The following is a 27,127-nucleotide window of genomic DNA, read 5'->3' as shown; positions in this document are numbered from 1 at the left end:
GAAACTATGAATCTGAAAAGGAACCCAAAATTAACATTTCAAGTAAGTGAAAGAAGGAATTTTTAATGAAAAAAAAGCATGGAAACCTTTCATATTATGTTAATAGACCTGGTTAACTCTTAATCTCCCCTTGGGTAGTAAGTAGTGATATTTTCTATTTTTTTACTCTTTCCTATGCTGCTGTTTGACTCCCTGTAATTCTCCTCTCCAGGCAATATTTAAGCTAATGAAATCTACCAAGAAAACCCATCTCAAAACCCAAAGAGTTAATGGGAAATCGTGCCAAGGAAAAATGCAAACACAGCACCCAGAGACGGAGAAGAGTTGCCTAAGACACAAAATTTGAAAGCTTACATGCCAGTCTTCCAGCAATAATTCCACAGATTCTCTGCTCCCATATTTAATGTTCCAAATATCCAATTTTGATTTCACTTCATCTACCAAACCAAGAACTAAGCACGTGTAGTAATGAAATTCTAGAAGTAGAATAAATTTTTTCTCCAAAATGTTGTTGATTCTGGAAAACAGTGCAGGTTTTGGAATTTAACTTAATATTATTGACCAAATGTGAGAAATCTGTTCAGCATTTTTAAAAATACTGAGGCTTTAACTCTTTCTTTTAAGCACATGGAACTCAGATGTATCATTGTCTTTTTCTTTTTTAAACATTGTAAAACAAATACTGTGACTAGATATAAAACAACTATTTCTAAGGTAAAAACATAAAACACAACATTTTCTGAATAAACTATTCCCCAACTGACAAATCCTATAATAAAATGTTGATCTATGAAATATTTTACTAAATCTGAAAACTTTCATATAACTTAATGAAACTATAATCTAAGTTTATATATTAAAAGTTTTCATTATAAAGGCTAATACCCTCTCACTATTCTAATAAGTTGCTTTTGAGTAATGAGAAAAGATAATCAATTAAATAATCTCAATATTTATAGTATTTTACAGTTTATAAAGTGCTTTCATATCCCTCCTCCCATTTGATCCAGTTTCCCGGTAAGACCTGAACAGGGCAATTATCATTAACCTAAATTTATGAAGGTGGAAACATGCTCAAAAAGAGAGTGACTTATCCAAAACCAAGATACAGAGCTCAGTTTCTGAATGTTTTCCATCACCATATTCTAACATTCAATAAAAAAGTAGGTATGTTGCCATAATATCTGTAACGTTACCACTATATAAAATGTGAAGATACTGTTATCAAGATTTAAAGGAGAATACTTGGTAAAAATTATCTAAAAATCTGTATTTTGTGGTCTCTGTAGTACCAGTTGTTATTCAAACGTGAATAGTACTAGCAGTTGTGAAATGGTAGTGTTACACACCGTCTTTTCATTTCCTCCAATTTCTTAGGTGGTACCAATGGCAAATGATTTTCATCTCTATTTTCAAAGGTAAGGAGAATGTTCGAATGATGCGCAAATCTATCCATCAGGCTCTGAAAAGAAATTCAGCATGACATAAACCATATTTATTGTCAAACACTGTATAATTAAGGGTTTGTCAATCTCACTTGCATTTCATCTTTTTTCAAAAAAAAATTCATAAAGCCCTCCCCACAACCCACTTTTTTTTATTGTTTTAAGACACTGGGTCTTGCTCTGTCACCCAGGCTGGAGTGCAGTGGCGTGATCATAGCTCACCGCAGCCTGGAATTTCTGGATTCAAGGGATCCTCTCACCTCAGCTTCTCAAGTAGCTGGGTCTACAGGCACACTGTACAATACCCAGCTAGCTTCGTTTTTTAAAAAATTTTCTATAGAGGTGGGGTCTTGCTATATTGCCTACGCTGAAACTACCCCCTTTAACTAAGATTTTGTGAACATTTTCATCATAAATGTTTTAAATCTGAACATTTTACAGACAGGCAGACCATAGTTTCTTTAGTAAAACCATTATTACAATCTTTTATTTACTGGTGTATATTCCATTCCTTTGTAGGCTCAAATACCATAAATCTCACATAACTTTTTTCATGCCATTTTAGTAAGAACCCAAGTCTCTCAAATTTTAAATCAGGCTCCCCCTTCTTCACCCTCCCACCCCTTGACCTTTTTTTGGTCAGACTTTATTTAGAGTTGCTTTAGAACTCTATCCTTATTTAGATTCTATCCTTATTGTTTCAACCTTAAACTAGTACAGTGGTCATGAATGTAAAGTTATGTTCTAGGTCCCAAAAATCCCCAGAGGAATAATTGTAAACCATCCTCAAATAACTACTACTCTCCTTCTCTACTTTTTAGGACAAAGTCTTACTCAAGAACAATCCCTAACAAAATATATATTTTTCTACATCTCTTTTTTTTCTTTTCCAACCTTGAATAAAGTCATTTTCTCTTGTATCAGAGTCACGGCTTGAGAGTGATCCTGGGAGGCTGACAAATCTTCATCCATAAGCTCTTCTACCTCCTGAAGCCAAGCTTCAGTTTGATGGAGGGGTGGGGGCAAGGCATAATTCAGCTTTATTTTCCATGCATTAATCTGAAAAAAGAAAAGAAGAAGAAGAAGATATTCTTCAGTAGAACTTTTCTAGTTTATTTCTTCACATACAGTATGTTTGACTCTTTGAAGTTTCTCTGGAAGCCAAGACTGATAAATGAGATCCATTATCATGGAAATCTTCATCAATGGGTAAATTTCTTAGTTTTAAATATCACTTAGCTACTTGCTGACCAGGAATATAATTTGTTCAAAAGTTGTAGGAAAAGAAGGCATAAGAAAAAACAAACGTTTTGATAAATCCACAATAAGATATGCGGGAAATTCAAAAGATTAAAAGCACACCTCTAAGCAAGGATAGACTATCCTACTGAATGACCATCATTTGAAATGCTGTGTGTCCTTGTGTGCTCTGACACTACAGCTACACCTTTGATACAGATTTATAACTTCTCCCCAATCTAGCCCTAACTGTATATCCACGTGACATATCTCTACCATATCTCCCGAATATCTGTCCTTCACGAAAAGCACCACCCATCCCCAAATCCAGGTACATCTCCTCCTTCCTCAGCCTCCCACCACTCCCTGCATGCACAAGCAGGTGAGAAACACACACTCTGACTGCTTGCTTCTCCAAATACTTGCTGTGTCTTCGCTCTCGCTGCCCCTGCTACCGGGATGTCCCCTCGGCAAGCACTGTCAAAACTCACTCGCACAGTCGTTCATTCACTCACTGGCCAAACATTTATGAACAAGCTATTGTGCTAAGAGCTGGAGATAAAGATACAGAAAGCTTCTGGCGTGGACAAAGGACCATGTGATGGTTACCCATCATTTAATGCTATGCAGCAGTTAGGAGAAAATTAGATGCACAAATGCCAACATGGAAGCACCTTAAAATACACTATGTTCAAAAATAAAAAGAAACAACATATAACGTCAAGGGTGCACAACTTAAAAATACATGCACAGGTCGGGTGCAGTAGCTCACACCGATAAACCCAGCACTTCAAGAGGCCAAGGCAGGAGGATCGGTTGAGCACAGGAGTTCAAGACCAGCTTGGGCAACATGGTAAAAACCCCATCTCTACTAAAAATACAAAAATTAGCCAGGAGTGGTGGTGCACACCTGTAGTGTGACCTATAGTCTCAGCTACTCAAGAGATTGAGGTGGGAGGATCACTGGAGCCCAGGAGGTCAAGGCTACAGTGAGCCATGATCATGCCACTGCACTCCAGCCTGGATGACAGAGTAAGACCCTGTCTCAAAAACAAAACAAAACAAAAATATACATAAATTCAATCTATATTATGCAAAAACATAAAACACATTAAAGATATCAAAATTGTGGCTCAAGGAGAAAGGAGAATGGAAAGAAGGTATGAGTATAAAAGGAAATCAACACACAATTAAGCAAATGAACAAAAACAAGAGTAGGGCCCTGCCTAGCTCCATGTGTCGTGTATGAATGGAAGAGCAATTTAATACAACCCCCTATGTCAGAGTGTAAACCAGATAAATGAAAGCCACAGCTCTTGCCTGAACTACCTATCCAAAGAAGCAGCCAAGAACATGGTTACAGGAAAGTGTGATAAGTGATGTCACAGAGCCAGGCAGGCGAAGGTTGCAGTGAGCCAAGATCACACCACTGCACTCCAGCCTAGGCGACAGAGTGAGACTCTGTCTCAAGAGACATATATATATATATATATATGTAGGCATGGTGGATCATGTCTGTAGTCCTAGCCACCTGGGAGGCTAAAGTAGGAGAATCGCTTGAACCCAGGAGGTGGAGGCTGCAGTGAGCCGAGATCACACCAGTGCACTCAAGCCTGGGCAACAGAGCGAGACTCCATCTCAAAAAAAAGAATGTGACTTTTTACACAAACTTACTGCTATACAGTTTGAATGTTTATCTCCTCTGAATCTCATGTTTAAGTTTGATACCCAATATTGGGGCTGGGCCTAACAGGAGCTGAGTTCCCACGAGTGCTGGTTGTTGAAAAGAGTCTGGCACCTCCTCTCTCTCTCTGCCTCTCTCGCTCTCGCTTCATCTCTTGCCATGTGATTTCTATACACAAGCTCCCCTTTGCCTTCCACTATGAATGGAAGTAGCCTGAGGCCCTCACCAGAAGCAGATGCTGGTGCCACGCTTCTTGTACAGAAGCAGAAACGTGAGCCAAATAAGCCTCTTTTAATTTATTTGATACTCCTATGAAGATCAATCACAAATTAAAATTTGTTTCACTCAGCTTTCTCTAATAAAAAGTACTGGTCTTAAGTCTGTATTTTATCTTTCTGTTACCCAGTCTAATTCTACTAAATGCACTGTTTTTATTCTTTGAGGGTTTTTTTTATTATTATTTTATTGTAGAGACAAGCTCTCACTACGTTGCCCAGGCTGGTCTTGAACTCCTGGCCTCAAACAATCCTCCTGCCTTGGCCTCCCAAACTGCTGGGATTGCAGGCATGACCCACCAAGCCCAGTTGAGTTATACTGTTTTTTAAACAGGCAAAAATTTGTATATCAGATAGATCACTTCAACATTAATTCATTCAAAAACATTTATGGGGTACCCATCACATGCAAAAGCAAACATCTAAAAGATATTTAACCAAGTACCCAGGTATACAAAATGAGGAAAAAGCTAGGTTCCTTTAAGGCAGTCAAATGAAACTGTTCATAAAATGAAAGCATTAGATATCACAGCTTTTCCATTTTGTTTTGCTTTTTTTTTGTCTTGCAAGTTTAATTTTCTCAAAAGATATATGGCAAAGATAATTCTATAACTTTTTTTTTTTTTTGAGATGGAGTCTCAGTCTGTTACTCAGACTGGAGTGCAGTGGTGCAATCTTGGCTCACTGCAACCTCCACCTCCCAGGTTCAAGCAATTCTCCTGCCTCAGTCTCTCAAGTAGCTAGGATTACAGGCACACACCACCACACCTGGCTAATTTTTGTGTTTTTAGTAGAGACGAGGTTTCACCACGTTGACTAGCCTGGTCTCAAACTCCTGACTTCAGGTGATCTGCCCAACTCGGCCTCCCAAAGTGCTGGGATTATAGGCGTAAGCCACTGCACTTGGCCAATTCTACAATCTTAAATCATTAACTCTTGCCATTATGTCTCCAGATGAAAGAAAAATGAAAAAAAGTTATTTCATTATTGTAATTTTTTTTTCTTTTTGTTTTGAGACAGAGTCTCACTCTGTCTCCCAGGCTGGATATACATCTCGGCTCACTGAAACCTCTGCCTCCCAGGTTCAAGCAATTCTCCTGCCTCAGCCTCCTGAGTAGCTGGGATTACAGATATGTGCCACCATGCCTGGCTAATTTTTGTATTTTTAGTAGAGACAGGGTTTTGCCATGTTGGCCAGGGCTGGTCCTGAACTTCTGACATCAAGTGATCTGCCCGCCTCAGCCTCCCAAAGTGCTGGGATTACAGGTGTGAGCCACCGCGCCCAGTCATTTCAAATAAACAAGTTAGCATATACTTTTAGTGTGTCTAACTACTTGTACATCTGCCAAAAAAACCCAGAAATTTGAAATATAATTGAGTTAAAGAGAAGCTAAGAGCAATACCTCTAGTTCAACTATTATTCTTTGCAACCAAAAGACAGCTGCATATATTTTGAATTAAACCAAACCTGTTTTTTTCGACTCAGGGCTACACTCAATATTTATACAGCAGGCAGAAGAGGAAGAACAGAAGGCAATGTTTACCTTTCGTTCCTCTCCTTTCTCACTTAACACTTCCTTTCTGCAGTAATTACTTTTCAATTTGGCTGAAAATTTACATAAGATCTTAACAGGTCAAAATAACATAATGTTGCTATTTTCTACAGTAGGCTCAATATGAAACCATTTACTATGATGCTCTGAGAAATCTGTTCTCAAACTATTGAACCAGAAACTGCATACATGGTTTCAACTTTTATGTCCTCAATGGCTTTAATTTTAGCAATGTCTCATTTTGCCACACCAACAAACTGAGCTGCAGTTTACCTGACTGAGGAATGGATTTTCAAGCTATTACCAATTTACAGCACTTAATCCTGCAAAATAGTTCTTTTTATGTTTTTTCTCATTATTTGGGCAATGTTTCCATATTTAACAAAATCAGGCCAGGTGTCTGTAGCCTGGAACAGCCTGAACTATACAGACAATATATTCTTCATTGCCTTCCACTTTGTTGAGGACTTGTCACGGACAGGTCTTATCCTTCACAAAAGTCCATTTCAAAGCAGTGATCAGAATAGAAACTGACAATGCAATAAGCACCACCACTGATGAGAAGATTGTAGGGGCTGCAAGTTCTTCAAAATTAGGTTGTCTAAAAGAGTGGCTCTTTTAAGCCACTAGACTGCTATTTAATACTTAGTAAACGGTGTGGAAAATGTATTCTGAAAACAGGCTGCCACTCCTGACAGCCAAGCAAAGGGTCAGCAAACTTTCCCTGTGAAGAGCCGGAGTATTTTTGACTTTGTGGACCACACAGTTCCTGTCATAACTCTGTAAATGTATTAAAAATCATTTCGTTATCCATTTATAAATGAGATGTTACATAAATTATACCTCAATAAAGTTATTTTTTTAATGAAGGCAAAACAAAGACATATTTAGAGATCAAAGAAAACTAGGTGAATTTGTCACTCACAGCCCTGTATTGTAAAATAAGTGAAAGGAAGTTTTCAGGCTGAAGGGAACTGAGCTCAATGGAAACTCAAATCTCTAGAAAGAAATTAAGAACATGGGAAATACCTAGATAAACATAAAAGATTAATTTTTTCATTTAATTTCCTTAAAATATATGGTTGTTTAGAGGAAAAAAAAATTATAACATGGCCCTGGGGATTTTAAGACATATGTTATATGTGTCACGTATATTTATATATAAAACAACTATAGCATAAATAATGGGAGATGAATCAATTTGACTGCAGGATTTCTACATGTTACAAAAAGTTGTAAAATAACCCAGATATTGTACAACTCTAAGGCTGGGTGTGGTGGTTCACACCTATAATCCCAGCACTTTGGTAGGCCAGGGTAAGTGGATCCCTTGAGCCCAGGAGTTCAAGACCAGTCTGGGCAACATAGTGAAACTCCTCCTCTGCAAAAAAATACAAAAGAAATTAAGCATGCATGGTGATGCATGCCTGTAGTCCCAGCTACTCAGAAAGCTGAGGTGGGACTGAGCCTGGGAAGCAGAGGTTGCAGTTACCTGTGATCAAGCCACTGCACTCCAGCCTGGGCAACAAAGCAAGACTCTGTCTCAAAACAACAACAACAACAACAAAAAATTGCAAAACTCTAAGTAGACTGTAAAAATTTTTTAATACATATTATAAACCCTAGAGCAACCACTAAAAACATGATAGGAAGAAGCAGAGTCAAGTCAACAGACAAATTAAAACGGAATTCTTAAAAAACGCATGATCCAAAACCAGGCAACAAAGGAAGAAACGGAGGCCGGGCACAGTGGCTCACATCTGTAATCCCAGCACTTTGGGAGGTCAAGGCAGGCAGATCACTTGAGGTCAGGAGTTCGAGACCAGACTGGCCAACATGGTGAAACCCCATCTCTACTAAAAATACAAAAACTAGCCAGTCATGGTGGTGGGCATCTATAATCCCAGCTACTCAGGAGGCCGAGGCAGGAGAATCACTTGAACCCAGAGGCAGAGGTTAGTGAGCCACGATCATGCTCACTAACCTCTCCCACACTCTAGCCCGGGAGACATGGAGAGACTCTGTCTCCAGAAAAAAAAAAAAAAAAAAAGGCTGGGCGCTGTGGCTCAAGCCTGTAATCCCAGCACTTTGGGAGGCCGAGATGGGTGGATCACAAGGTCAGGAGATCGAGACCATCCTGGCTAACCCGGTGAAACCCCGTCTCTACTAAAAAATACAAAAAACTAGCCGGGCAAGGTGGCGGGCGCCTGTAGTCCCAGCTACTCGGGAGGCTGAGGCAGGAGAATGGCGTAAACCTGGGAGGCAGAGCTTGCAGTGAGCTGAGATCCGGCCACTGCACTCCAGCCTGGGCGACAGAGCAAGACTCCATCTCAAAAAAAAAAAAAAAAAAAAAGAAAGGAAGAAACAGAGATAGAAAAAGCAGAAAGAATAAACAAAACAAAGAGTTAAATGATATACCTAAATTGAACTATATCAACAATTATATTAAGTGGACTAAGCACTACAATTAAGAGAAGGGATAGGCTAGGCACGGTGGTTCATGCCTGTAATCCCAACACTTTGGGAGGCCAAAAGTTCTAATTCAGGAGCATTGCTTGAGGCCAGGAGTTCATGACCAGTATGGGCAACATGGCAAAACTCCATCTCTACAAAAAATTTAAAATTTTGCCAGGCATGATGGCACACACTAGTAGTCCCAGCTACTTGTGAGGCTGAGGCAGGAAGATGGCTTGAGCGTAGGAGGCTGAGGCTGCAGTAAGCCATGATTGTGCTGGTGCATTCTAGCCTGGACAACAGAGTGAGACTCGATCTCAAAAAAAAAGACAGGGACTAGCACAGTAGGTAAAAAAGCAAGATACAGCTGTGTGTCATTTATAAGAGATACACTTTGAATATAAAGACTCCAAATAGATGAAAAGTAAATGAAGGAAAAAGATGTACTATACAGTCAGCACAGAAGACTGGAATGACTATACTGGTATAAGATTAAGTATAATATTAATAGATGTCAAGAAAAACAGTATTATTAAAGATAAGCAGGAATATTTCATAATGGTAGAAGTCCTCAGGAAGACAAAGTAATCATAAGCATGTACACACAATGACAATGTTTTAAAATACATGAAGCAAAATTGGACAGCACTGAAGACAGATTCCCACAGATTTTAATAACACCTCTCTCAGCAGTATATAATAGAATTGGACAAAACATCCGTCAAGACACAGATAATCTGAACAAAATTATCAACCACCTTATATTAATTAATATTTGTAATTTGGAAGCAACATAAGTGCCCATCAACAGATGAATGGATAAAGAAAATGTGGTACATATACACAATGGAGTACTATTCAGCCAAAAAAAATGAGGGCCGGGCGCAGTGGCTCACGCCTGTAATCCCAGCACTTTGGGAGGCAAAGGAGGGCGGATCGCGAGGTCAGGAGATTGAGACCATCACGGTTAACACAGTGAAACCCTGTCTCTACTAAAAATACAAAAAATTAGCCGGGAGTGGTGGCGGGTGCCTGTAGTCCCAGCTACTCAGGAGGCTGAGGCAGAGAATCACTTGAATCTGGGAGGCGAGACTTGCAGTGAGCCGAGATCGCGCCCCTGCACTCCAGCATGGCGACACAGCGAGACTCTGTCTCAAAAACAAACAAACAAAAAAATTAGCCGGGCATGGCGGCATGCACCTGTAATCCCAGCTACTCTGGGGCTGAGGCAGGAGAATCTCTTGAACACGGGAGGCAGAGTTTGCAGTAAGCCGAGATCACACCATTGCACTCTAGCCTGGGTGACAGAGCAAGACTCCATCTCAAAAAAAACAAAAAAAAGAATGAGATTCTGTCATTTGCAACAATGTGGATGGAAATGGAAGTCATTATGTTAAGTGAAATAAGCTAGGCACAGAAAGACAAATATCACATGTTCTTACTTATTTGTGGGATCTAAAAATCAACACAGTTTAACTCATGGAGATAGAGAGTAGAAAGATGATTACCAGAGGCTGGGAAGGGTGGCTAGGGAGTAGAGGGAAATGGAGATGGTTAATGGGTACAAAAAAATAGAAAGAACAAATAAGACCTACTATTTGACAGTGCAACAGGGTGACTATAGACAATAATAACTTAATTGTACATTTTAAAATAACTTGAAGAGTGTAACTGGATTGTTTGTACCTCAAAGGATAAATGCTTGAGGGAATGAAGATCCCATTCTCCAAGATGTGCTTATTTCACATTGCATGCCTGTATCAAAATATCTCATGTACCCCAAAAATATATGCACCTACTATGTACCAGTAAAAATTAAAAATTAAATTGAATTTTTAAAAAATTTAACATTTATAGAATATTATACCCAATGACTGCAGAATATGTGTTCTTTTCAAGTGCACAAAGTTATGTACTATATGCTGGGCCATAAACTACGTCTCAATAAATTGAAATGGATTGAAATTATACAGATATATTCAGATACACATGCACAAATTCATCCTTACACACTCTCTGTGGATTTGTTCCTACTTCTTTCAAGCATCTACTGATATTGATACATGATAGTAGAGAAGAAGCCACATGTCAATCAAAATATAGATAATCTACTGTAGCAAACCAAGAATTGATAGCAAATATATCAAGCTTGGATAAACTTGCATTTTCTGTAAGCAGAACACAAAAAATCCCTACTTAAAAGATGATCACTACCCAAATGATGCCATGGAGAAAATATAAAAACACTATCCCATTTTCTGATTAAGCATCTACACTGTCTTTTACAGAATTTCTCACGGAAGTTTAAAGTAAAACCCTCATCCAAAAAAACAAAGCTGCCCTTTGAAAATGCTTTTTTTTTTTTTGAGACAGAGTCTCATTCTGTCACCCAGACTGGAGTGCAGTGGTGCGATCCCAGTTCACTGCAACCTCCACCTCCCGGGTTCAAGCGATTTTATGCCTCAGCCTCCCAAGTATCTGGATTACAGGTGCCCACCAACACACCCTGCTAATTTCTGTAATTTTAGTAGAGGCAGGGTTTTGCCACGTTGGCCAGGCTGGTATCAAACTCCTGACTGCAAGTGATCCACCCACCCTCGGTCTCCCAAAGTTCTGGGATTACAGGTGTTAGCCACTGATTCTGGCCTGAAAATGTTCTTCTAATCAACATAAACAGTCACCTGGTGATCGAGGCCATCCCAGGCTTCTCTCAACTGTAAATGATCCTTGTCCAGCTCATCCGGATCCCATTTTATTGACAGGACATCCAAAAAGGACTTTTTTTCTTCATTGAATGACTCCATAAAGGACAGCAGGCTCTACAATTAGAAGAGTATTTTAAAGACTGAAAATGTTTAATTCCATTTATATCATATAATCTGTTATTTTGAGGTCTATAGGTATAGGATATATTTAAGTTTTTACTTAAAGGTAAAATCCCCTGAATCCAGTATCCCCTCTCTGCTCTGATTTCCTTCTTCAGTGCACTGTGATAACTGGACACCAGCATAATGTCATACACCTCACTCTGTGCTTTGTGTCGGTATTGTTGGATTTCTACTGGAATGGAGCAGCAAGGTCACTGGGTTACAGGACAGATCATGATGCCACATGGAAAATATGAGTTTGTTTGTTCTCCCCAAGTATGCGCTCACAACAAAATAAGAATGAATGAATGTGAAAATTATATGATAGCAGTAGTCATATTATAAGCAATTTTCAAAGTGTTCATGAATAACTGGGCTTCAGCTTCTTCTTCTCAATTCATTTTATATAAACTTTGAAAAACACTTTGCCTTCAAATATTTAATAAGTAAAGCTTTTTCTTGGTTCACATTTGTGTGAAATATGAGTATTTAAGAGTTACCAGGCCGGGTGCAGTGGCTCACGCCTGTAATCCCAGCACTTTGGGAGGCCGAGGTGGGTGGATCACAAGGTCAAGAGATTGAGACCATCCTGGCCAACATAGTGAAAAACCATCTCTACTAAAAATACAAAAATTAGCTGGGCGTGGTGGCGCACACCTATAGTCCCAGCTACTCAGGAGGCGGAGGCAGGAGAATCACTTGAACTTGGGAGGCAGAGGTTGCAGTGAGCCGAGATCGCACCACTGCACTCCAGCCTGGTGACAGAGACTCTGTCTCAAAAAAAAAAAAAAAAAAAAAAAAGTTATCAATTGGCCAGGCACTGTGGCTCACGACTGTAATCCTAGCAATTTGGGAGGCTGAGGCAGGTGCACCATTTGAGCCCAGGAGTTCAAAACTAGCCTGGGCAACATGGCAAAACTCCGTATCGACCAAAAATACAAAAAATTAGCTAGGCATGGTGGCACACACCTATAGTCCCAGCTACTCAAGAGGCTGAAGTGGGAGGATGGCTTCAGCCCAGGAGGCAGAGGTTGCAGTGATTGGGCCACTGCATCACAGCCTGGGAGACAGAGAGATATCCTGTCTCAGGAAAAAAAAAAAAAAAAAGAGTTATCAATTACATGGGTTTTTTTTTTCTTTTTTTGGAGACAGGATCTGGCTCTATTGCCCAGGCTGAAGTTCAGTGGCATGATGTTGGCTCACGGCAACCTCTGCCTCCTGGGCTCAAGTGATCCTCCCACCTCAGTCTCCCGAGCAGCTGGCACTACAGGGGTGCACCACCACGTCCGGCTAATTTTTTTTTTCTGGTATTTTTTGTAGAGACAGGGTTTCACTATGTTGTCCAGGCTGGTTTTGAACTCTGGGGCTCAAGTGATCCACCTGCCTCACCTCCCAAAGTGCTGAGATGACAGACATGAGCCACTGCAACTGGCCATAGTTAACTACTCAGCTCCGGGGTTGTAGTGTGAAAGTAGCTACTGACAATATATAAATAGGTGTGGCTCTGTTCCAATAACATTTTATTCACAAAATGGGCCAACCTCTGCTCTAGAACCATACTGTTCAAATGCTGTTCCAAGGATCAGCATTAATGTTTTAAATGTCATTTAAAACATTATCCAGAATTATTGACAGCATTTTAAATGAAATGTTATGAAAAAGTCAAAGGATAATTTACTTGAATTCTGATAATTAATGACTTCATAAAACTTCTATTTAGGAAACCTGAATCTGTGATACATTATTAAATCAAAGACATATGTGAGAACAATGCACTTTCAGTAAAAGATGAGCACTTTGTCGAGAAAAAAATCTTAGACCAGAGCTAAGGGAAGAAGGTCAAGAAGCCTGTGCAGTTCAGACCAAAGGAAGAAAAAGATGTTTGATCCCTTCCTTCCCTGATGCTTCCAAAGCAAAAAGGAAAGTATGGCCAGCAAGTTGCACAACCCACTGAATGTTACAGTTGAAAGGCTGGACTTACCCAACTCTTTGACTTAACAGACATGGAGATGGAGGCCTAGAGGTGCTAAGTGTTAAGTAGGTACCTGACAGTATCTGCAGCTTGTTCAGGACAGAGCACTGGGGAGAAGCACAGCACTGCATAGACAATGGGCTCTAAGAAACGGGACTGAGGAACCTTTGCTTTGTTTCCTGTTAAGTCTCTTTCAAGGGTGTACAGTGAATAACTACTTACCCCAGAGAAGCATCACAATGCAAAAACAGCTAGGACTTTAAAGCTAGACTTCCATTCAAGTCCCATCTCTACCCTTTTAGTAGCCATGTAACCTTAAATAAGCCACTTATTATCTTCATCTGTAAAACTGGAATAATACCAAGCTCAGCAAGATATTTTAACATGTGAAATGCAAATCAGCAAGGTATCTGCTACATAGAAAATGTTCAACATGGCCAGGTGTGGTGCCTCACGCCTGTAATCCCAGCACTTTAGGAGGCTGAGGCAGGTGGATCACTTAAGGTCAGGAGTTCGAGACCAGCCTGGCCAACACGGTGAAAACCCGTCTCTACTAAAAATACAAAAATTAGCTGGGCCTGGTGGCAGGTGCCTGTAATTCCAGCTACTCCAGAGACTGAAGCATGAGAATCGCTTGAACCCAGGAGGCAGAGATTGTAGTGAGCCAAGATCGCGCCACTGTACTTGAGCCTGGGCCACAGCGCAAGATTCTGCCTCAAAAAAAAAAAAAAAAAAAGGAAATGCTCAATATGTGGTAATAATCACAGCTGTCATTATTTCTCAAAGGACTCTCAGTTCATCATTCTAAAAAGCATGTTCTGGGGCTGGGTGCTGTGGCTCACGCCTATAATCCCAGCACTTTGGGACACCAAGGCAGGTGGATCACCTGAGGTCAGGAGTTCGAGACTAGCCTGACCAACATGGAGAAACCCCGTCTCTACTAAAAATACAAAATTAGCTGGGCGTGGTGGTGCATGCCTGTAACCCCAGCTACTTGGGAGACTGAAGCAGGATAATTGCTTGAACCCAGGAGGCAGAGGTTGTGGTGAGCCGAGATCACGCCACTGCATTCCAGCCTCGGCAACAAGAGCGAAACTCTGTCTCAAAAAATAAAAATAAAAATAAAAATAAAATAAAAAGCATGTTCTGCTTTAAACCAGGGACTGGAAAACTTTTACTGTAAGGGGCAAGACAGTAAATATCTCAGGCTTTAAGAGCCATATGGTCTCTATCACGACTACTCAACTCTAGGGTTATAGTGTGAAAGTAGTGACTGGCAATGCTTAAATGGGTGTAGCTCTGTTCCAACAACATTTTATTTACAAAATGGGCCAACCCCTGCTCCAGAACCATGCTGCTCAAAGTACTCCAAAAACGAGCAGAATCAACATCATCTGAGACCTTGTTAGAAATGCAAAAACTCAGGCCCTGCCCCGGAATTACTTGTTAGAAATGCAAAAACCGACGGTATCTGCAGCTTGTTCAGGACAGAGCACTGGGGAGAAGCACAGCACTTTAACAGGACTACCCCAGTGAATCACATGCACCTTAGTTTCTGAAGTGCAGTGCTACAATTCAGCCTTAAAACCTTCAGTGAATTTAATATTTAAAATACTTAACCCTGAAAGAGTTTTCTAAAAACATACTTACTGCTCATCCCTTAAAAAGTAAATTACAAACAGCTGTTTAAAATCATACTTACATTATACTTTTTAAAGTAGGTATCATTTTCTGGATCCTTTAGCAACTTCTGTAGTTTTTCCTTTTGCAGAGTTAACCAGACCAGAGCATCTTTCACCTTTCCCTGTATTTTACACACACACAATTAAACTATATTTTAAACAGACTTGGTTTTTTAACAAAAAAATTAACAACTTGAAACAGCAGTGAAATAATGCCATCATTACACACCAATGATTCATTATGCCGAAGAGTAATATCACTTGTTCACATAACACCTTAAATTTTAAACCAGATTGGAACTAGCATCTGAACATGACAATGTGCTAAAGAAATGGGCAAGCAATGCACCCCCTCCCCCATTTTGGCTTGGAGAACATTATTCTAAATCATTTCTTTATAGCAGGCATTTCAGAAGACTGCCTTCCAATAAATCGAAATATGGGGTAATTCAAGAGATGTTCACACCCTGCAGAAACACTGACATCAAAAATAACTCAAACACTTTCGAGAGCCTAAAAATAACAGTACCAAAGGTTTTTAGCTATGCTATCATCAAGATATGAACAACAATTACTTTTTCCGTAGATTCTTGCTTAGGTGGTAAACTTGCTTACATTTGGAAGCCAATTTTACCGGTATAGGACAAAGAAGTTATATCTTATTTCCACCCTTCTTTAACCTTCATTTACTTTGTGTTTTCCTATTAAGCAAAAGTTTTCTAATATTTTTGCACTCAATTTCATGGACAGTTGAATCTTGCATTTTATTTTTTTAATATGAAAATTAATTAGAAAAGAATAGCTCCTCAGCAGGCCAGAAATAAGTGAACTGAATTATAAGCCTGCATCTCAGCTTGAGACTCTCTTCCAGAGTCAGCAGCAATCTGGCTTATTGCCTCAAACTTAACAGCTGGAAAAACATAGGCCCAATTTGTCAAATAAAATGCATGTAAACATGTCTGAAAATGCATGCAAACATGTGGTTTAAAATACTTTTTTAAGTAATATTCTCAAACATTTTACTAAATTCACAGCACTCATTTATCATCTTAGAAGCAGAATAAGAGTTTCTTTTCAGCTCAGCAATTTTTATGAAGTTTCCACCCACACTATTTTGTGTACTCACTGAAAGTAAAGGAGAAAAACTGAATAATCAAATGGCAATCTAATAGTTATGCAAGGCTGGGCGCAGTGGCTCACACCTACAATCCCAAGCACTTTGGGAGGCCAAGGCAGGTAGATCACTTGAGGCCAAGAGTTTGAGACCAGTCTGGCCAACATGGTGAAATCCTGTCTCTACTAAAAATACAAAAATTAGCCAGGCAGCATGGTCCACGCCTGTAATCCCAGCTATCGGGAGTCTGAGGCACGAGAATCATTTGAGCCTGGCAGGCAGAGGTTGCAGTGAGCCAAGATCACGCCACTGTACTCTAGCCTGGATAACAGAGTGAGACTCTATCTAAACAAACAAACAAACAAACAATAGTAATTCAGGAGTATATCAACAAATAGGGATTAACAATAGAATACAACACTTCCATTTATATGAATCACACAATTTCATTTATATGAAGCTAAAGAATAGACAAACTGGAAATGTGCTAAAATTAGATGATGGTGAAGGTTGCCCAATCATGTAAATACACCAACAACCATTGAAACAAACGTATTAAATAGATGAATTTTATGGTATATAAATTATATCTCAATAAAGGTAATAAATATTATAATACATAAAAATTTGATAGGCCAGGCACAGTGGCTCACTCCTATAATCCCAGCACTCTGGGAGGCCAAGATGGGTGGATCACTTGAAGTTAGGAGTTCAAGACCAGCCTGGTCAACATGGTGAAACCCATCTCTACCAAATATACAAAAATCAGCTGAGTATGGTGGCACGTGCCTATAATTCCAGCTACTTGGGAGGCTGAGGTATGATAATCACTTGAATGGGAAGACAGATGTTACTGTAAGACAAGATCATGCCACTGCACTCCAACCTGGGCGACAGAGTGAGACTCTGTCTCAAAAAAAAATAAATAAATAAAAAATAAAAAAATAGAATATTATAATAAACAAAAATTTTATATCTTTAGATTTTTAAAAGTTTAACTTCATTTGTCTTAGATAGTGCCTATCGGAAAGTTGTTTCAGATAATTCAGTAAAGTTTAATAAATTATCCCTTTGAACCTAAAAAAAAAAAAGAACATTCAACACTAACCTACAGTAACAGAAATTAGAATGCTGGTTGCCTGGGGTAGGAAGCAGAGACAGAAAAGGTGCCCAATGGAATATTCTGGGTACCAGATATGTTTTATATCATGATTGAAGTATGATTTACAGGGGTGTATGCTCATTAAACTGTACATTTAAGTTCTGTATGCAAATTATATCTTGATTTTAAAAATTAAACCATTAGCAGGATACAACTAAAATGAGCTTGACTTATGCATATGAAAACATACCCGAGCCTCCTCTCCAGTCCCAGGTGCATCTTTGGAATACTGCAGAAACTGTGCCACATAGGTCATGATGGACTTTTCATCAGGATCAACAACGTCCACATCTGCAAGATACACCACACTATCAATTAGCTGTTATACATTTGCTATAATGAATATTCAAGAATGGGCTATGCCATAGCCTCTGCCATTTAGTTCACAGGCTCTGGAAATGCACCAAAGTAGTCACCCAGCCATCCAATCTCTGTTTACTCAGCCTTGCTGCAAGACTGTGCAGTGGCTAAGAGTTTAGATCTATACACAGAGATAGCTGGGGGGTTAAATCCTGACACTAGTATGTGCACAGTCTCAGTTTTCTAATAATAAAGTGTCACTATGGGGGTATGTCTGAGGGCATAAGTAGTCAGAGAGGATGAAGAGGAGAAAATAAAGCATTCCTCTTTCTAGACACATGGTGCAGAAATTCCTCCAGGAATGCAGGAACATACAGCAATTAGAATGCATTCCTGACACCTTGGTCTTGGCATGTGTGCAGTAAAGCATCTCCAAAAGCATATATTGTATGGAAAGCTTATCTAAGACATTCACAGAGTTTGTTCATTCATTCATAGAACAAGTAAATCTACTGAGAGCCTTCTACGGGCCAGGCTTTGTGTTGCATTAAGAGTCCATCGTGAAATAAGTCTGTAAAATGCTGAATTAAACAAAATTTTAAAGACTACAAACTCCTATTTATCTTATTTTTTATTTATTTTAGACAGGGTCTCTCTATGTTGTCCAGGCTGGTCTCAAACTCCTGGCCTCAAGCAGTCTTCCGACCTCAGCCTCACAAGTAGCTAGCATAAGACACTGTGCCAGGCATATAAATTCTGTAAAGTACAGAACTTCTCCAGGCATCTAATAAGTGAAGGAGATCATAAAATCACAAAAAGCGGGATGCAATATGTCACAGACAAAATGAACACCTAATTTGGAGGTGCTCCTTGACCTAAACAAGCAATAAAGATTATTTAAAAAAAAACAATTCAGTTTATTTATTAAGTTAAACTTAAAGCAACAAATATTTACAGAGAGCCAATAACTGTGGGTCACAGGCAGGGGCTACAAGGATATGTAAGGCATGGTCCCTGCCTTTGGAGATCTTATGCTTCAACCCTCTATTCATTCAACTAGTAGATGCTAGATGCCTTAAAACATTATCTGCCCCTCAAGGAGTTTAAGGTTAGGAGAAAAACAAGTAACAAACAAATACAACACACCATGCATGCTTTAGTGAACATATTTACTAGGTTCAATGAGTGCTCTAAGTCACCTGAAGTAGAAAATAAATCAATCCATTTGCAAACAATGTAATTCAAGGCAGTAAGCATATAAAATTAGCAATAAAAAGCTGAGGGTAGGGTTTCAATATAGGAAGAATTTTTAAGAATTAAGTTATTCTATCTTTAACTGAAAAAGATATAAACATCAAGAGATACATAAAATAATGATACTGGCTTATTTAGATATCGCTTTACAAAAACTTCTCATTATATATGAAGCCACGCGTGAAGATTAAATGTGTTAACAATATTATGTCAAAATAGTTCCCTTATTCAAATATGACTAAGGTATTTGGTTTGGATAAATAATCATGATGCATTTCATATTTTTGAGCTATTATTTAAGCCATTTATAATGAATTATGAGCAATTATGCAGAGGAAATTTGTTTTTACTATAGTGTCTATTTCGTTAGTTGCCTGGTTATTCATATATACAAAAATGGAGAAAATATTTTATACTAATAATAAATATTTGGAGAATCACAATATAAGAAAAGTATTTAAAACAGTCAGTCATCAGAAACAGGACAAAAGCATAAGAAAAAATAAAGGAAAAACAAAAGACAATGAAAAGCCAAAAAGAAAAGACAAAAGACAAGGAAAGGGAGAAAAGAAGGTAAAAAAAAGAAGGGGGGAAAAAAGATAGGGGTAAAAAGTTAACAAGAATTAGTAACAACCAACATGAAGGCAGACCAATGTCCAAACTATAGAAATACAGCTGTAGGTAGACCAAGCATGGTGGCTTAAGCCTGTAATCCTAGCACTTTGTGAGGCCGAGGCGGCAAAATCACCTGAGGTCAGGAGTACTAGACCATCCTGGCCAACAGGGCAAAACCCTCTCTCTACTAAAAATGCGAAAATTAGCCAGGCATGGTGGCACATGTCTATAATCCCAGCTACTTGGGAGCCTGAGGCAGGAGAATTGCTTGAACCCAGGAGGCGAAGGTTGCAGTGAGCCAAGATTGAGACAGCGCAGGGAGACAGCGCAAGATACTCCAATCTCTAAATAAATAAATAAATAAATAAATAAATAAATAAATAAATAAATAAATAAGGCTGTAAGCTCACATACAAGTTCTAAGTTCAAATTAGGCTGTGAGCTTATAAATATCACCTAAATTCAACTCTTACCAAAACCTGAAGTCCACAGAGGCTAAATACCAGTAGCAAAGAGCACAGGTAGCAGCCAGATCTTGGTTTCTAATACCATTCTCCAATAAAAAGAGCCAGGGCTCCTTGGAGAAATGACGATCCTAAGACTGGGGCAGGAAATACACAAGATGAGCCTGCAGCATCTTGTCAGGCCAGAAAGTAAGAAAATGCTCAAAAACAAACAAGCAAACCCCATACTGATGGGGACATATCAAAGGAGCACAGGAGCCAACTAAAGAGCTCCTACTGGCCAAAACTTTGAGTGTAAAGAGACTTTTAAAAAAATTGACCCGGCTGGGCGCGGTGGCTCAAGCCTGTAATCCCAGCACTTTGGGAGGCCGAGACGGGCGGATCACGAGGTCAGGAGATCGAGACCATCCTGGCTAACACGGTGAAACCCCATCTCTACTAAAAAATACAAAAAACTAGCCAGGCGAGGTGGCGGGCGCCTGTAGTCCCAGCTACTAGGGAGGCTGAGGCAGGAGAATGGCGTAAACCCAGGAGGCGGAGCTTGCAGTGAGCTGAGATCCGGCCACTGCACTCCAGCCTGGGCGACAGAGCAAGACTCCGTCTCAAAAAAAAAAAAAAAAAAAAAAAAAAAAATTGACCCTTAAAATAAACATAGTAGTACGATAAGCCCATATTGATATAAATAAATGACTGAATAAGTAAGTAAATGGGGGAGAATAGACAAATTTCTGGGCAGAAGAACTTCAAATAATTTACATAGATAATCTGCCATCAAGGAGAGTGAGTGTTTAACTCTCCCAAGTGTGGGCTATGCAGTGATTTCCCTCCAAAGAGCACAGTATGGAAAGAAGCGGGAGAAAAGAGTAACTTCACCATGAGAACTCTGATCAGCACTAGCTCGGCCAGATGAGGCAGTAACTGGGATTACAGGCGCACCACCACGCCCAGCTAATTTTGTATTTTTAGTAGAGACGGGGTTTCACCATGCTGCCCAGGCTAGGTCTTGAACTCCTTACCTCGTGTCTGCCCACCTCGGTCTCCCAAAGTGCTGGGATTACAGGCATGAGACACAGCGCCCTGCTGAAAGTTTATTTAAAAATACAAAAAGAGGCCAGGCGTGGTGGCTCACGTCTGTAATCCCGGCACTTTGGGAGGCTGAGGTGGCCCAATGCTTGAAGCCAGGAGTTCGAGACCAGCCTGGACAACATAGTAAAACCCCATCTCTACTAAAAACACAAAAATTCGCCAGGCACAGTGGCACACACCAGTAGACCCAGCTACTCAGAAGGCTGAGGTAGGAGAATCACTTGAACCAAGGAGATGGAGGCTATGGTGAGGCAAGATCACACCACTGCACTCCAGCTTGGGAGACTGAGTGAGACCCTGTCTCAAAAAAAATAAAAATACAAAAAAATTAGCCGGGCGTGGTGGCGCACACCTGTAGTCCCAGCTACTCAAGAGGCTGAGGCACAAGAATCACTTGAACCAAGGAGATGGAGGCTGTGGTGAGGCAAGATCACACCACTGCACTCCAGCTTGGGAGACTGAGTGAGACTCTGTCTCAAAAAAAATAAAAATACAAAAAATTAGCCAGGCATGGTGGCGCACACCTGTAGTCCCAGCTACTCAGGAGGCTAAGGCATAAGAATCGCTGTAACCCAGGAGGTGGAGGTTGCAGTGAGCCAAGATTGCTGGGCAACAGAGCAAGACTCATTCCAAAAAAAAAAAAAGGAATGAAGTATTGATACATGCCACAACATAGATAACCTTGGAGATATTTTGCTAAGTTAAAGAAGCCAGTCACAAAGACTGTGTATTGTATAATTCCGTATATGTGAAATGTAATTAGAAAGTACTGGGGCATGAGGGGGGTTGGCGGCAAATGGAGAGTAATTGCTAATGGTCACAGGAGTTCCTTTGCGGATGACAAACATGTTCTAAAATGAACGGTGATGATGACTGAACAATTTTGTGAATACAGTTCTTCTTGGTATCCACAGGAACTGCTTCCAGGACTCATCTCTAGATTGCTTTTAATATCCAATACAATGTAAATGCTATGTAAATAGTTGTTATACATTTGTGTAACATGTATTGTTTAGGGAATAATGACAAGAAAAAAGTCTGTACATGCTCAGGACAAATGCTTTTCTTTTTCCCCAAATATTTTCAATCCATTGTTGGCTGACTCCATGGATATGGAACCCATAGACACGGAGGGCAGGCTGTATACTAGAAACCACTAATTTGTATACTTAAATGGATACATTATATGGTATGTGAATTATCTCTTAATAAAGCTGCTTAAAACGAAAAAGATTAAGTGACAAATCCACAGTCACCTGGGCAGTGAGTGTGCTGGAACTAGCTGACTCACATCAGCTTAAGAGAGTTGATTGCTAAATGTTCAGAAGTTTTTGTAAGCTGGTTGTGAAAAAATCATCAATAAAAATTAAATCATATAAATGCACAAATTATATTAAAAGCATAGGTAATAAATACTCAAAACTTATCACTTCCCAATTATTGTATTATATTTTACTATTATCTATATGCTCCTGAGGCTATCTGTCTATTGTATCTGTGTGACAGAAACAACATATCATGGTGTGGTACTGAACATCTTTTTCTAATTCTGCGTTTAGTGATTGCACATTGGTAACTTGAAATCAGTCATAACGGTAGCATTTATAACACAGAAGTCTGCAAATGAGGGCTTGACTGTTGTTCTGTTAACTGCTAAAAAAGAGATGAATAAAATGTTAATAATGCAGGTAAATCTTAAAAATATGTTCTGTCTAAAGCTGTTAGTTGCGTTGTGAATAGCATCAAAAGTTGAGAAAATATTCTTCTAGTATTCAATTCAGCAAAGAAGCCATTCATGTCACTGAAGAACAAATGAAGTTCTGATATACTTCTTATTCCACTTATTAACATAAAGGAAATTCTAAACTAACATTCATGTCAGAACTACATTTCTTCAGCAAATACAACCCTAAGTCGATTACAGAAGGATACAGAGTTTGGCAAAAATCAACAAAAGCATTTTGGGGCTATATGAAATCTATAAGAAAGCATATCATAAATGTTACAATTATTCATAAAATAATACACATTCCTTAATATCAGTCAAATCTATCATAGTGTAAATGTGTGTATGTTTCCCATTGTTTGGGAGGCCAGTCACTAAACATTTGTATACACACCCCAGTAATAGAGCTGAGACTAGAATTCATACGTGCTTGACCTACGCATTCATCATAATTTTCACCAATCCTGTATACCTCTATTACGACCTTAATGTTTTTTTTAATAGCTTTGGTTATATTATGAAACATTACAATCCAAAGTAAAGTGCTTTTGAGAAAGAAGTAAAATTTTTAAATCTTAATTTTATAAAGTTAAATTATAATTTGATGATGATCTCTGTAAAACTAACCAGTACTCAGGATGTTGTCGTTAACAATCCAACACGATTGAGCAGAATCAATGGCCAACCATATAAGGACAGACGGGAAAGCAGCAGTTTCTATTCTCAGATAGGTTTCAGCTTTAACTCAGAGGGAGTGAGGAGAGACATATAACCAACTTTAATTCAAGACTCAGAGAAACATCTTACAAAAGAGATTTAGAATAGAATAATAGAATCAAGAAGAAAAAAACACAGAACATAATAGAAGAAAATCAAGACAGAGGCTCAAATTATTCCCAATAACAGCATTGTTTGCTTTCAGCTGTGGCTTCCCCTGTAATTACTGAAGTTAACCAATTGGTAGGAATTGTTTAATCATATAAAATTCGATAAACAGTTTAAGTTAAGCCCTCCAGGACTACAATAGAATGCTATTATGTTTATTCATGTATAGATACTATTTTGAAATCACCTTCATGCTAAGCCTTAAAGATTGTTTTAAAAACAAAGAAGCTTTTTTACCTTCTGGTTCCAGCAATCTGGGGATTTTTAATTCTCGTTCTGCAATTCTGAAGGCCTCTCTCAGATTGTCTTTGTTGGATCTATGCTTCACACTCTTCATGTCAATTAGGTCTGGTCGCAAGGCATGAATGATGGCCAAAAAAGCCATCCCATTTCTCCAACTTGACTTAAAATCTGTCACATTGACAGACTCATAGCTATCATAAAAGGACAAAAACATGATAAATACCATTAAAAATAATGTAACACACCCCTCCACTACATTCAATAGTAATTAAAACTTGTCAAATCAAGTAAATTAGATACATCATGCTAGATAAAATTTTTAATCTTGTGATCAAATTAAAGGAAAATGCCAAGCTTGATGAAACTCAAAATACCACAGAACACTGATTCTCAAAATTTGGTCCCTGAGCCAGCAACAACAGTATCACCCAGGGTGCAGGTGTTAGAAATGCAAATTCTCAGGCCAAATCCCACACCTACTGAATCAAACTCTGAAGGTGGGCCTGAAATCTGTGCCTTTAAAAAAGCCCTCCAGGAGATAATGATATTCACCCAAGATGGATGCCCTTCATTACCAAATCTGTTGGCTTAAGCCTGCCTTTAAACTTCTACATACAGGGAAGGTCCCTAACTAGAGGAAATCACTTTCTTTTTCAGTGGGACAAATTAAATGATACATTGTGTGCAATTAATGGCCTGTAGCTCACTAGATAGATAGACCTTGTCACTCCTCTGCTTAAAACCCATCATAACGGATGAATGGATAAACAAAATGTGGTATATACATGCAATGAATATTATTCATCCTTAAAAAGAAGGGAAATTCTGGCTGGGGGCATTGGCTCACGCCTGCAATCCCAGCACTTTGGGAGGCTGAGGCGGGAGGATCACTTGACACTGAGAGATTGAAGCTGCAGTGAGCTACAATTGCACCACTGCACTCCAGCCTGGGTGACAGAATGAGACTGTCTCAAAAAAAAAAAAAAAGGAGGGAAGTTCTGACACATGCTACAACACGAAGGAACCTTAAAAACCATGCTAAGTGAAATAAGCCAGTCACAAAAGGACAAATACCATATGATTCCACTCATATGAGGTATGCAGAGTAGTCAAATTCATAGGGAAGTAGAATGGTGGTTGCCAGAGGCCAGAGGTTGCAGGTGATGGGGAGTTCTAGTTTAACAGGTACAGTTTCACAAAATGAAAAAAGTTCTGGTGACAGAGAGTGGTGATGGCTAGACAACAATATGAATGTAGTTAGTGCCACTGAACTGCACACTTAAAAAGGGTCAAAGTGGTGGATTTTAGGTTATGTATATTTTATCACAATAAAATCAATCTATCTATCTATCTATCTATCTATCTATCTATCTATCTATCTATCTATCTATCAACATCATTAGCTAGCCATTGTATTTAGAATGACATCTCTCACCCTGGTCTACAGACCGTATGTGATTTGGCCCCTGCCTGCTTTTCTCATCTTTGTATCTCCCCTCTCTTACAGAGTTACAGTCACCAGCCTCGTTCCCGTTTCTCAAAGCCACCCTCCTAGTCACTGTCCTTGGATGCTCCTTCTCATATTTCTTCATAAAGCCTCCACTTGAGGAGTCAGTTCAAAGCCTCTCTGCAGCAAAGCCCTGTCTTACCACCTGCAGTAAAGGAGACACTCTCCCTGCCCTCAACCTTCTTGACCATATCAAAAGTGCTTCACAATCTGCTTGCCAACTGTAATTATCACATTTCTTCATGATGATTCCTGCTTTCCCCATCAGGATGCAAGCCTTTGAGAGCAAGGGCTTTGCCTTTCTTGTTCACCACTGTAGACTCATTCCCCAAACAATGCCTGGCATATAATCAGGGCTTAAGACACATATTTTTTAAAAAATCACTCCATCACTATTCTGTGCTTCATAAGGGATCAGTGAAAGTTCTGCAAAAGGGTATAGTTGGCTGCAACATTTGGGATATATTCTAGAACAACTATCGTGTCCTTTCATATCCCATAAAAAGCACGAAAAAATTCAATAGACTATTTTAAGGTATGAATCAAATGATAAAAGCTACTCAGGAAACAGGTCTGCTCCAGATGACCTGGGTTTTCCTGTTTACTTAGGGGAAAAAAGTTTAAAACTATGACTGTAATAAACTACATAGCAGTCCGTGATTTTTGTGTTGTCTAACAAATACGTCTGTGGTATCTACTCTACCCAGAAACTGTTCTAAATGCTTTAAAAAAATTAATTCTTATCATGCAGATAACAACCTATGACATATTACTGTTGTTCACATTTTATGACTGAAGAAATTGGAACACAAAGAGATTAGGTGTTCAAAGTCACCAGTTAGAAAGTACAGGGCACCAGCACTTCAAATCCAGGTACTCTGACTTTAGAATGTGCAAGACTAAGCTACACTATTAGGTGGGTGCAAAAGTAATCGCAGTTTTTACCATTAAAAGTAATGGCAAATTGTAATGCTATGGCAAAAGTAATGCAATTACTTTTAAGTAATTAAAAGTAATGGCAAAAACCGCAATCACTTTTGCACCAACCTAATAATAACTAAAGGGATGGTGGCTGCAGCTGAAGGCAGGGCCAGACCTCAGCACCTTGAGTACTGAACCAGCACTGCACTGACTGGCAGGCACTGTACTCAATACTGTGTAGGTCAGCTCTGCACTGATGAGCCAAAGCCAATATCATAAAGATGTTGCTGCCAGACCTTAGAGAGGGCGGAATTAGGCTCCTGGTTGGCAGAACCTACACTCATTTAGATGTGGAGAATGGGGCCTGATTCATCTGTTTCACAAATGAGAAAATACAACATATTACTTACAAAAGAGTCTTATTGAAATAAAACACAAATATTGAAATAATAAAACACAGGATATTGAAATAAAAGTTATATAATACCACCAACGATGGCCAAAACTAGGATAAACCCATGATGAATTACTTAAGAAGAGGTGCTACATTTTAATAAGCTTAGCATAAGCTCTATAGCTGAAAACTAAGAAAGATGGGGAGATGTGAAGAAAAAATAAACTGTGGTAAAATATTTGGGGCTTTGAAAGGACTTTAAGGTTATTTATGCATAAATGAAAT

General features: G+C 39.1%; 1 protein-coding gene across 2 annotated transcripts in view; it reads right to left on the bottom strand.

Annotated features, from left to right (window-relative positions):
* SYNE2 (spectrin repeat containing nuclear envelope protein 2) overlaps nt 1-27,127 on the bottom strand; it is a 376,350-nt gene that overhangs the window by 246,971 nt on the left and 102,252 nt on the right. For both annotated transcript variants that reach the window (XM_025391361.1, XM_025391362.1), the window contains exons 8-14: nt 24,015-24,211; nt 17,638-17,738; nt 15,192-15,293; nt 11,332-11,469; nt 2,340-2,504; nt 1,350-1,462; nt 355-517 (exon numbers count right to left, since the gene is read on the bottom strand). In XM_025391361.1, the coding sequence (XP_025247146.1) occupies nt 355-517; nt 1,350-1,462; nt 2,340-2,504; nt 11,332-11,469; nt 15,192-15,293; nt 17,638-17,738; nt 24,015-24,211 (979 nt within the window). The remainder of the gene's footprint in view (nt 1-354; nt 518-1,349; nt 1,463-2,339; nt 2,505-11,331; nt 11,470-15,191; nt 15,294-17,637; nt 17,739-24,014; nt 24,212-27,127) is intronic.

The sequence above is a fragment of the Theropithecus gelada genome, chromosome 7b, assembly GCF_003255815.1.
Source record: "Theropithecus gelada isolate Dixy chromosome 7b, Tgel_1.0, whole genome shotgun sequence".
Taxonomy (NCBI): Eukaryota; Metazoa; Chordata; class Mammalia; order Primates; family Cercopithecidae; genus Theropithecus; species Theropithecus gelada.
This window is presented reverse-complemented; position numbering and strand designations above follow the sequence as displayed.